The sequence below is a fragment of the Balaenoptera musculus genome, chromosome 5 (assembly GCF_009873245.2).
Source record: "Balaenoptera musculus isolate JJ_BM4_2016_0621 chromosome 5, mBalMus1.pri.v3, whole genome shotgun sequence".
Taxonomy (NCBI): domain Eukaryota; kingdom Metazoa; phylum Chordata; class Mammalia; order Artiodactyla; family Balaenopteridae; genus Balaenoptera; species Balaenoptera musculus.
The window spans coordinates 104,258,354-104,270,827 of record NC_045789.1 but is presented as its reverse complement, the minus strand read 5'-3'; the positions used below and the strand labels follow the sequence as shown (position 1 = coordinate 104,270,827).

Here is a 12,474-nt window from a genome sequence, read left to right as displayed (position 1 = left end):
ACCATCCCCACAATGCCATTTTTATCTCTTTTAAAAATTTTTGGCTGTGCTGCACGGCATGCAGGATCTTAGTTCCCCAACCAGGGATCAAACCCGTGCCCCCTGTAGTGGAAGTGTGGATTCTTAACCACTGGACCGCCGGGGAAGTCCCGCCACCATGCAATTTTTAGAACATTTTCGGCCTCCTGTAAAGACCCCTCGTGCTCATTTGTAGTCACTCCCCATCTCTCACCCTGCAGTCCCTGGCAACCTACTTTCTGTCCCGATAGATTTGCTTGTTCTGCGCCTCCCGTACTAGTGGAATTGGACCTGGGTTAGGCCGTAGCTTCTAAGCATCCTAGAATGCCCCAACTGGACGAGCCCAGCCTTGCCCCCTTGGGTGGGGGGCCGCGGCCCTGTCCCAGCTCTGCACTGGCCCGCTGTGTGGCCATTCATTGTCCCGTGTCTCTCCACAGCATCTGGGGCATTGGGACAGGACTGGTATTGTCCTGCGAGGCAGCCCCGTGCGTTGGGAGAGATTTTGTATCCTTGGTCCTGCTCGCTATATTCTGGGAGGCACGGAAAGCTCTCACACTGTTTCGAAATGTCTCCCGGGGGTGGGGCGGTACCACCCCAGTAGAGACAGGAGGGAGTAAAGGTGACCGTGACCCACCGGGGCCCTCGTTTCCATGCATTGTCTTAGTCTCACTGCAGGCAGCCTAGTGGGGGGCAGCTGTTTGCCTCTAAGGTACCGACAGCTACGTGGCTGGCCCAGGGTCTCCCAGGGGTGTTGGGACCCAGGCCGGCCCCTTCCCAGACTGTGCTTTGGGGAGATCTGCTACCATTCGGGCTCCTCATAGGGGCCCTCTGGGGAGTACAGGGTGCCTTCCTGCTGCAACTGGCCGGACTCTGGGTGGGCTGAGTGGGGGGCCGGGTCGGAAGGAACTCAGACAAGCTCGGGGATCACTCTTGCTTCCCCCACGACTGACCTTGGGGAAGGGACTTAATTGCTCCATGCCTCAGTTTCCCCACCATTCGTGTATTCAGCAAATATCTGGCCCCCATGCTGGGCCAGGCTCGGGGCCGCAGGGGCGCAGCAGGCGCGGCCTCCGTCTGTGCCATCCCCAGCTCCCGGAGCAGAAAAGGCCTGCCTCACCCACTCGCTGAAAGCCTCCCCTTCCCACCCTGTCCCTGGTGACAGCCCCTGTGTCCTCAGGCCAACACCGAGGGGGTCTGTGATCGGGGGACACATTCTCACGGCCCCTGGTGAGAGACAGTGGTTCTCCCACCCGTTAACCCACAGGTGTTTCTGCTCTAGATTTACAGACTGGAAATGGAAGAGAACCAGCTGAAGAACGAAATGCAAGACGCAAAGGATCAGAACGAGCTGTTAGAATTCAGAGTGCTAGAACTCGAAGTAAGAGACTCTATCTGTTGTAAACTCTCAAACGGAGCAGACATTCTCTTTGAGCCCAAACTGAAATTCATGTAAAGTCCCAGATGTTTTCAAGCATGTGTAAGGGGACGTGTGACACTTGTTTTCTTTTCTTTTTTTTTTAAATCTGTATGTTCAGAATAATTTCACTGCCTTAATATGTTCTGGAGAGAATGCTCACCGAAGTCTTTGGACATGTACCAGAGCTAATATATTTATTGCCTACGGCTTGTTTTTGCACTTAATAAAATAATTTGTTTTTGCAATATTTTGCCTTTTTTATTTGTGTTTCATTTCCATAACTACTTCCTTCTTGCATGCATAGTCACCTGGTATGCATTCTGCAAACCCGGACAGAAGCACTGTTGCAATTAATAACACACCTTTTTAAGTGACCTTGCATGCATGAATCTCACCTTTTGAGAGAGCGGGGTCTGACCTGGCCCGCAGCTGACTCTATACTGTGTTTACTGCTAGTCTGGCCCATTTTCTATTTGCCAAGGTAAACACAAGGTAAGTTAACAGGGTGAAAGGAGGTATTTGCATAGGTGGTTGAGAAAGCTTATAACGTTGTTCCAACTCCTTGATGTAGTGAATACAGACGTTGCAAGCAGTATTGGACTAACACAATTGTTGTTTGTAACTCAAACGGCAACTCAGAATGACTCTTTAGCGTGAAGAGAGATTGAATGTTGTTCACAGGTAGAAATCGTGTCCCAAACCTTCAGTGACTTCCCAAATACACGGAGTTGGATCCAGTGTGAGGGATATTGATGGGATTATTGCTTCCAACTGGAACCTTGCCTCGGGTGTGTTACTGTATTGCCTTGCTACCACTTCATACTCCTTTTTTGTTTGTTTCCATTTAAAACTCATCGACCTGTGAGACATCACCTGAGTTTGTGACTTGTTTTCTCTAAGCATCTGTGGTGACACGGCTCTGCTCTCCCTCCGCTGAAGCCTTTGCATGTCCAGAACCCTCAGTAAAAGCGAGCTCCTTGGCAATGTTGGTGTTTCTCTGATTTTGTTTTCTCCTCCCGGCCTCAGTTAAAATTCTGCTTGCCCTGGAACTTCCCATCTTGTTCTTTGTTGTGCTGACATGGACCGTGGCCTGAATGTCTCAGAACCAAGTGTTGCCGTGCAACTCAGCTCTTGCTTGAACCTGAACTGAGTCCTTCCTTCGTTCATGCGGCAGAAGTAGAAGTTAGGAAAGGTCATGGTTAATACTACTGCCACTGTTAGAAAACCTTTCACGGCTCTTTGCTCTGTGTCCTTCTTATGAGAATTCCATAAGCATCGATCACTTTACTAGAACTTTCTTTGAGTGTCTCCACCATCCTTTGGAGGCATTGGAAACCAGTCTTCTGACTTCTGTTCATATAAAACATGAGCTTTCTTTTGTCACCTTTTCTGTGGAGACCCCATTTAAGTAAGCATTACAGGTAGAAAAGGCATCTGTAGCACGGAACCATTGTGAATTGTGTTGTTCTTGTCTAATAAGGGAAATAAGGTTTTCTATCTAAACTGATTCAAACCAGGTTAGGCAGATTGGGGCTTCGTGGAAATTAATTGAATTAATGGCCCCACCCTTCCTCTCTCCTTTAGAGCATCTGCTTAAGACCTGCCATCTGGTGCTCATCTTGGCTACATTTCTTAGTTGAATGGCTAAAGAAGCCCATTGGTTCTGTAGCTAGGTTCTGCAGGCATGGTCCAAAGCAAGCTTACTTACCATAATTTTGAGAAAATAAAAGCAGTTTGATTTCAAGGTATCATTTGGGAAAGGCCTTCTCTGCTGGCTGACCTGTCCATTGCTCAGGGTTTAAAGGCAGCTCTGTGTAGAAAACACATTTGAGACCAGAGTACTGTTCTGCTGCTGTACTTTATCTCTGTAAGTAATTGGGCTTCTCCTGTCCTTTTTAAAAACTTGTCACTTTACACATGATTAATGTACTGCTTCTGGGAAAATGCTTGCTCTCCTTCCTGAGTAGTTGAGATTTGACTGTTAATCTAAGGCAGAGGTAGAACGATCATCGGAGTGTTAGTGCGGTTCAAAAAAAAATTGTGAACAAAGTCAGCAGATTACATTGAAAAAGATGTGAGGCCAGGGTCTGGGTCCTGGCCCTGCCACTCACTCGTGTGGGACCTCGGTGGGTCTTTACCTCCCCAGTCTCCTCTTTGTCCACAAAACGGAAGCAGTCATGGCTGCCTCGTGGGGTTGTGTGAGGATGAAGTGAGATAACGATGATTTCTGTTGAAATTTCACGCGCTTGTTCTTACCGAGTATTTAATGATGATAGTGTGACTTCCTGAGCTTCCATCAGCAGGTTAACTCATGGCGCTCTGCTAACCACTTCTTCCCAGCTGATTAGGTTAAGAAGTAACCCCGTGTCCACAGGAGATCCACTGTGGTGCAGACAGGACACAGAGTCTCCATCAAGATTGTAGCCTGAATGCGTGCTTTCTAGTAACACCTTTGCCAACTGGAATTCGTTGGTTTTTGCTGAGTAACGTGGGAAAATGGCAAGTGGTAAATAATCCAATAAAGTTCTGTTTTTAAACCAAATCTTTTCCCCAGGAGAGAGAGCGGAGGTCGCCAGCATTTAACCTCCAAATCACCACCTTCCCCGAGAACAACAGCAGCGCCCTCCAGCTGTTCTGTCACCAGGAAGGAGTTAAGGTAGCGTGCCTGGGGGGTGCCCCCGCTCTACTACGGCCACAGCCTGCTCAAATGCTAGGCTCAGCTGGAAAGGGGATCGTGTGCCGGTGCCAGGGGTTGAAATGATTTTGACAAGATACCCCCGTCCCTCCACTATATTTTGAAAGTCAGAGTTCATTATTCCAGCGGGTCACCAAATGTTACTCTACTTGTACTCATGTTAAAAGAGCAGAGCCTTGGGATGCAGCCTTGAAGGCAAACCCCATCTTGGCCACTTCCCAGCTCTGGCCTGGAACCTCTCTGACCCTCAGTCTCTTCATCTAGGAGAGCTGAGTGGCAACACCCACACAGTGAAGTGGGTGTGACAGTTAAATTAGATAGTGAACATGAAGGGCTCAGTGCAGTGCCCAGAGCGTGCTGAGTATTCTAGAGACAGTAGCTGTGGTCGTTCTAGCAGCTCAGTGTTTGCCGTGACCCTGGAGTCCCGCTAGGCCCGCGGGCACAGAGGGGGTCCTTCTGACCCACAGGATTCCATGAACCTTTCTAGAAAGCGGTGTTTGTGCTGGCGTAAAACTCAGCCAATACGCAGCAGTTACCAGCCCTCCCTCCCTCCCTGAAGGAACTGCCAAGAGTAACTCTCCGCCCGGCCTTAGACTCTTAGAGACGAGAAAGGGAGAGGTGTCTTATCAAGGACTGAGGGCTGAGGCCCTAGAGATTGGTGTGGATGGTCTTTGTAGCTCACACAAAATGAACGTTGGACATCTTTTCCAGGATGTGAATATTTCTGAACTTATGAAGAAATTAGATATCCTTGGCGATAATGGGGTAACTATGAGCGATCGGTTTCCGGTTTCGTGTTCTTGTTTTGATTCGGGTGTACTCTGTGTGGCTTTTGTTTCGTTTCGTTTTAATTTCTTCCTAATTTAAGAGATCTCCTAAGTACAATGTAAGGCTTTTGTATGGCCACATTCCTGCGTGGGTGGCTGGGTCCACATCCATCAGAAGTGGGGTTCTGAAGTTAGATCATCCTGATAGCCTGTGAGTGATGAGGGGGAAGAAAACCTAAAAATGAATGTCCAGAAAGAAAGTGGAATCACTCGAGATTTCTGAAATCAGAAAGTGAGACTTCTGCCTTCTTAAAAGATTAGCTTGAGCAAGGCCCTATTTCTGAAAGGCTCAGTGCCGCTACATGAGACATTCCCACCCCGAGGGCCGGTCCTCAGATATGTCACATCTGGTCCCGTCAGTGAGTGGGGCTGACCCTGGGGAGGCCGCTGTCAGAGTTGTGTAGGGCTGACTGTCTGCACGTGATGTGAGATCAGTGTAAAATGCCCTTGCCCATTTTTGTGTTTTAGAATTTGAGAAATGAAGAACAGGTTGCAATAATCCAGGCTGGAACTGTGCTTGCCCTGTGTGAAAAGGTAGAGCCCAGCGGCATTTCTGTCCATACACCTTGTCTGAGCTTCCCGGCACCATACAAGAAACTGTACATTGGCGTCTCGCTTTGTTCTGGAAGCATGGTTCTGGTCCGTCTGTGTCTGCATGCGCACGTGCATGCCTTTTTGTTTTCTGATTGAAAATCACTCATGCTTATGGTAGAAAACTTAGAGACCGTGGAAGGAAATCAAAACCCCCTTCAAGGAAACCATCTGCGACAGTTGGTCTATTTCCTTCCAGTTTTTTCCCACGCCCTTTTAAAAAACTTGGTCAAGATCATACCCGAGTTTTTAATCCTGCTTCATAAGCTTCCACCATGAGAATGAACGGCCCTGCATCATTCCACCTATAGCCACACCCTCAGTAATGATTCTTTCGCTGTTAAGATATTGAGGGCATTTCTGCTCTTTTTTCTATTTACCATCATGCAGCAATGAGCGTCTTTACCCATAAGTTTCTATTTACATTTTAAAACACTTCTACAGGGTAGATTCTAGAAGTGGAATCACTGGGCTGATGGGTAAGAGAGTTTTTAAGAGCTTTCATGCTGTCAAATGGTTTCCAGAAAAGTGGTACCAATTCCCCTCTACCTGAGTGTTACCGCTGCCGGTTTCTTGTTCAACAAGGCATATCACCACTAAGAAAGAACTCTGCTGATAGGATAGGCAGAAATTATATGATGTCATTATTTTAATTTTCATTTATTTGAGTGCTAGTGATAATGGATTTTTTGTGTATTATCCATTTTCTTCTTTCTTGTGAATCGTAATTACATTCCATTGCCCTTGTTTGTTACTTACTCATTCATACATTAATTCAATCATGCATTCATCTATTCACTTATTTAATACGTATTTGGTCATAACTATGGTTTTTCTTACTGACTTATCTATATGCTTTACATACTAAATATAATAACTTATTGCCGTATTTATTAAAAATACATCCTGGTTTGCCTTTTCCATTAATTTAGGGTGTTTCAGGCATACCCAACTTGTTAATGTAGTCTGGTCTATAGATCTTTTTCTTTTAAAGCACATGAGTTAAACTTTAAAATGCTATTTTTATAATGATGAAGTCTTAATGATCTTAATCAGGATTCCTTCCAGAATCTTTGGAAGGGCATTTAAAATATAGTTTTCTTCCCTGAGCACCTGTCCATCCTTCCCCGTGTACAGGGCACTAGATGTTGGTAACAGACTTATGGCAAACCCTTGCTGAGGTCACACAGGTGGTAAGTGGCGATGCCCACATCACTGCTTCTGTCACCTGGCTGAGTCTGTGTCCCCAGGTGGGTGGGGGGATGAGGATGACTCATACCTGGCTGGCTGGTGGCCCCTCAGATACAGGTGATGGTAAGTGTGCATTCAGTAAACATCCCTCCCACCAGGAGAGCCAAATGCAACAGTGTAGCCTCCAGGGGGTCACACAGAGAGCCCAGCAGACATTTTCAGTTTATTCCTCGTTCACTCCAACGTTCACTGAGAATGAGCCTCCGGGCGCCCAGCACGCCCGGAGGATGTGGCGATGCCAGACCCAGGCCTCCTTCCTTATCCCCCGGAGGCCCCTCCTGGGCTGGCTCTTAGCCCCCGCCAACCCGCCAACTGCAGGGGCTGCTGCAGGCCAGCGCCTTCATCCCTCTGGGCCGCGAGCCTTGCAGAGTTAGTGTCAGGACTCCAGGGCACGGCACTTTTAAGTGGGACCAAGCCTCGCTGCCAAGCACCTGGGGCAAGGCTGGGGACTGAGAGGTGTTTGATCGATGGTTGTGGTCAGTGAGCAAAGAGCAGGAACTGCCAGGGACTTGGGGTGGGGCTGGGGCAGTGGGCCTGGGGAGGGGGCTCTCCCTCTCTCCTACCCCCAGAGCCTCCTGGAGGGCGGCAGACTGTCGGGAGTTCCCAGCCCTCTGCCAGTTACCAAGTTCTCCCGCCCCGGGCCCCTCCCGACACTCTCCTCCCCGCCAGGTTCCAGACCCCCGGGCCCTCCCCGACACCCTCCTCCCCGCCAGGTTCCAGACCCCCGGGCCCTCCCCGACACCCTCCTCCCCGCCAGGCTCCAGACCCCCGGGCCCTCCCCGACACCCTCCTCCCCGCCAGGCTCCAGACCCCCGGGCCCTTCCCGACAGTCTCCTCCCCACCAGGCTCCAGACCCCCGGGCCCTCCCCGACACCCTCCTCCCCGCCAGGCTCCAGACCCCCGGGCCCTTCCCGACACCCTCCTCCCCACCAGGCTCCAGACCCCCGGCCTTGGCCCCAGCTCGGGCTTTCAGGGCTCCTCTTCTCCTCAACAATCGTGCGAGGCTAGCAGCACGGGCCCCTGGACACAGAGGACACGGGGCCTGCCTGGCATGCGGCTGCTGTCTGCTTTCACCCTGTCGCCCACCCCGTGCCCACCTGTACCAGCCCCTGCCGGCTGCTGCCTGTCTGCCAGTGACCACACAGCCCCGCCAAGCTGGCTGGCTGGCGCTACGCTCTGCACCCTAAACGCAGAGAGCTGTGCCAGCTGCCCTGGCCTGCCAGCTCCTCCCGAAATCCACAAGGGTGGTGGCAGGAGAGGCGGTGCCCGGCGCTGGCCTTTAGAGGCCCAACTCTGGACCAGGTGAGCGAGGCCCAGTTCCCCATTTGGGACAGTCTGTGGGGACTGGACTTAGACTGGTGTTGCCTCATATCCTTAGGGACACTAGCTCCGCCGCATGTCTGTGATTGAAGGCCCAGTGTTTGGGAGGTGCTGTGTCTCCCCCCATGGAGAGAACTTGGTGCTTGGTGCACCCCCGGAAGAAAAGTGGGCCAACGGGACTCCCCTGGGAGCACCTACAGGACAGTCAGGGTGTCCGACCATCCGCTTTCCCCAGGACACATGGGACTTTCAGTGCCGAAACGGGGACACTTCCAGGCAAACGGGGATGAGTTGGTCACCCCGGGGCTGATGGGTGCTGAAGAAAATCTCGCAGTGTGGCTCAGAGGCCCCTGTGACGTCCTCAGTCAACCCCCCTCAACCAAGTTATACCTCATTTAAAAAATTGCCATTCAGCACTGGTATCTGACTGGCAGTACTGAGGTCCACTTCAAGCTTCTACTTAGGGGCACAAGGCTCCTTTCATAGCCTGTAAGTGAAGCGCGACTCAAGCTAGTTTGCATGTCCCTTGGCATTCTTGCTGCAAATGGCATCTTGCCCTGGGCGCTTGCCCTCCTCCCATCACCACCCGGGGAAGCCCTGCTCTGTCTGGAAGGTTCAGAGAAACACATGCCGGCCCATCTCAGCGCCCTCCAGACCCGCCTCTGGTTAGCGGAGTCCAAGATTGGGGACGTCGCCTTGCTGCCTCAACCCAAAACACACACCACACATGCTGAGCAGAGAACATGGGGCGTCAGGGGGACTTACAAGTGATCACAAGTCATGCCTCTTCTGCCTCGAGTTCAAAATCAATCAGAAAGATGGAAGTTTTAAAAAATCCATGCTCTCACTGGTAACAACAGATGAGAAAATGCAGCTTAGGCCACAGGCAAGCTTTCTAATAGTTGGCCCAGCGTCAAGGCCTTGGGACCCTTCTCTGAAGGGAGGGTTGAGTGTTAGAGGGGGGAGGTCCCCCACTCCCCCGCTCTGAGATCAGGGTCCTGCACCTGTGGGCAAAGTGCCGGTTGGGGCGGAGGTGCACCAGCCACACCTCCCGCGAGAGTCCTCTTCCCGCGCCCGGTGGGCTGACTCACTTCTCCCTGAGGGTTTGGGGGGCAGGCAGGCACCCTGTCCCCACTCCCCAGGTTCTCACCCTGGAGCGAGGCCCCATAGACATCTGGCCGGACTCCGATAAGAAATCTGTGCCCTCACACGCCCAGGAGGCCCAGGGCCAGCATTTTCTGTTCTCACTTTACTCTCCCAGTGGCTGAAGAGGACCTGTCAAGTTTTTTCTTTATGTGCATAATATGCCTGTCAAATCTTTGTTTTTTAACAATAAGAAAAAACTGGACATTGTGTTCTACAAAACCTAAGAGCAGCTTGTAGTGATTCAAAACTGGATTTTTTTTCCATTTTATTTTATTCATTTTATGACTGCTTGCATTAGGATAGTAAAAAACGAAATATTTTTCATTCCTTGTCAAAAATATGCTTACCTGTTTCTAAGACATTGCACACGGGCTCAGCAACATCTAAAGCAATGCTGCATTGGGTGCCTGCTTCTGCCGCTAGCTCTGGGGCCACTCTTGGGGGCCATGCTAACATGGACTTTAGCGGGGAGGCTCTGTGGGCAGAGCTTTATCTAGGCTTGTTCCCACTATGCAACCAGCACACACCCCACAGACCTCCAGACCCCTGCATCCTCCTTCCCTAAGCAAACGTCTATTAAGTGCTTGCCTCATGCCAGGCCCTGTGCAGAGTAAGGAAATTTAACAGAACACATCCCATGTCGTGGGAAAAGGGAAACAGCAGTCTGTCAGGTGAGTGCTGTGACAGGGGATCCATGGAGGGCACCAGGCCCCACAGACTCAGGAAGCAGGGCAGGCTTCCTGGAGGAGGCGACAGCTAACTCAGGTCCAGAAGCTGAGTAGGTATAAAGGTCTGGGGCTGAAGCTGGGAATGGCAGAGGTGGTGCTGTTCCAGGCAGAGAGAGCAGCATGTGCAAAGGCCCTGAGGTGAGGGAAGGCGTGGCTGGTCCCCCAGCCATTGTCAGGAGCGATGGGATCTCCTTGGGGAGGCTTTCAGTGGGAGCAGGGAAGGTCCGTGAGAGATGCTAAGTGCTTTTGAGAGAACACGCTGGCTGGTGGGCAGAAGGGTATTTGGGGTCCGACGTGAGCCTGGGGGCTGAGAGGGGGCCTGCGCTGGGTGGTGGTCGTGGAGTGTGGTGGGTGGGGTTTTGAAATGGGAGGGAGTAGAACCAACATTTGGGGAGTGAAGGGGGAGGAGGCGTGGCTGCTCCCAGTTTCCCAGTCAAGGTGAGCTGGGGCTCTTCCCATTCGAGGGAAGCCCTTTCTCAGGGAGCTTGAGGCATCGGGGTGTGTGGGGCAGATCTGGGCTGGAGGGGGACATTTTAGAGAGGGAGAGAGCATAGGGGAGGGTGGAACCCCCGGGGGAGTGCTGAGGAGAGGGGACAGCCAAGGGTGGGGACTTTGAGGGCGTCAAGAGTCCAGGATGGGCAGCCGCAGCCAGAGGAGGAGGACAAAGGGTCTGGGCCGTCGGAAAGGGGCGCGTCCACAGGTGGGCGGCAGGCAGGCCCACGCCAGGGAGGTCGTCCGTTGGCTTTAGCAACGAGGAGGTTGAATGTACACATTTACACATGTTGTCAAACTGACACCCCCAGACACCCCTAAAACCTAAAGCATCCCCACAGGGCGTTAGCCAGGTGTGTGGACCTCCCCCTGTCTCTCAGGTGGGCTCCTCGTAAAGAGACCCCCACGTGCCTACACCTGAGGAACTGTTGCCTGCCTCCTGCTCACCCCCAGCCCAGACCTGAGAACAGGCAGACGGACCCCCATCACCAGCCCGTGGCAGGTGCCCCCGCCCGTGCTCTCAGGCCCTCACACCCTGCATGGCCAGACCCCCTTTCACGCCTGCATCCCGCGGTGCCCCCGGCTGCTCAGACACGCCCCAGTGGCTCCAGGGGTGCAGTCCCGCAGGCTGGGTTCAGAATCCCCACTTCTCACCTGTGTGACCTTGGACAAGTGACTTAACTCAGCTGCCATGTCTTCACCTGCGAAATGGGGAGACGCTGCCTTCTCCACGGGGTGGTCGTGAGGGGGCCGGACGAGGTCCCAGGCGTGAAGCTGCCAGCACTGCGCTCGGCAGGGTAGAACCCAGAGAGGCTCGCCCGCCTGGCTGCGGGGATCCCAGGGCACAGACTCGCAGCCTCCCACGTGCATCCACCACGCACACCCACAACCTCCCCTACTTGCAGGCTTGCGGGCGCTCACACCCCACACCCACCTGCATGCCCGTACGCACGTGTGTGTACCCATGATCCCTGAGCTAACATCTGTCAAAGTTGAAACATCAGGATGGACTTTGAAATTCCATTTCGAGGACCACCTTGGGACATGATGGGGACCCCTCCAGGCCAGGAGCCTCCTCTTGGAGGACGGCCCCCAATGGGCTCTTGTTCTCACTAGCTGCGCCTTCTGTCCCTGCTGTTTTCCAGTGGCTGAAGCAAATAGAGGGAACGGAGGCGGCCCTGACCCAGAAGATGCTAGACTTGGAGAAAGAGAAGGTAAAAGATGCAACCCTCTAGGAGGGAGGGGGGTTGACAGAGCTCAGATAATCCGCTTCCCAGTAAGGCTTTGCATGTGTTTTGTATTGATTTGCATGCATTTCTAAACTTTCCTTTTGCTCTCATTGCTTTTCTGTGTAAGTATCATCCATTCACTCAGTTATTCACTTGATACATATTTTTGGAGCCTCTGCTATCCTGGACACTATGCCAGGATTAGGGGTTCAGTAATGAATAGCGGGGTCCCTGCCTTGTCTAGCCTGCAAGCCCTTGGGGATGTGTGCGTGGGAGCTGGCAGCGGCTGTGTAGTGTGGGAACATTAGGAGAGGCACTTTGGTGGTATGGAGGCACCTGGACCAGGGGCTCAGGGACACCGAGATGGCGCTCCAGGCTTCACTTGCCCCTTCTTGGACATGAGTTTGGGAGAGACACACTGGACTTTGCTTCCTCATTGCTAATGGGGTTTCCTATCTCCGCCTCGCTGGGCCATAGGGATGAGAGATACTGGACACATGGCCCGTTTTCACGCAGTGCTTGGCACACGCGGTACCTGATAAACAGTGATGCCAGCTCTTCACCAGGTGCCGTGAGTGTACAGCGGGATCCATCTTACCCAGCCTGGGGATGTCAGAGAAGACTTCCCAGAAGAGATGGTTCTTGAGCCTTCAAAGACCAAATCGAGTTTTCTAGGTAGAAATGAGAGGGGAAGGAGGAAGGAAGAGCCTAAGGCCTGGAAGCAGCGTGTTGGGTGGGAAGAGCCTCGGGCTGAATCACC

The 12,474-nt window shown here is 52.3% G+C and overlaps 1 protein-coding gene across 2 annotated transcripts in view; it reads left to right on the top strand.

The window, feature by feature from the left end:
• Positions 1 to 1,680, top strand: part of JAKMIP1 (janus kinase and microtubule interacting protein 1) — a 92,496-nt gene extending 90,816 nt beyond the window's left edge. Inside the window, exon 13 of one of the 2 annotated variants that reach the window (XM_036853030.1) lies at positions 1,298 to 1,680. In XM_036853030.1, coding sequence (XP_036708925.1) covers positions 1,298 to 1,471 — 174 coding nt within the window. In that variant the 3' untranslated portion in view covers positions 1,472 to 1,680. The remainder of the gene's footprint in view (positions 1 to 1,297) is intronic. The other variant, XM_036853031.1, reaches the window with a different exon arrangement.
• The last annotated feature ends 10,794 nt before the right edge of the window (positions 1,681 to 12,474 follow it).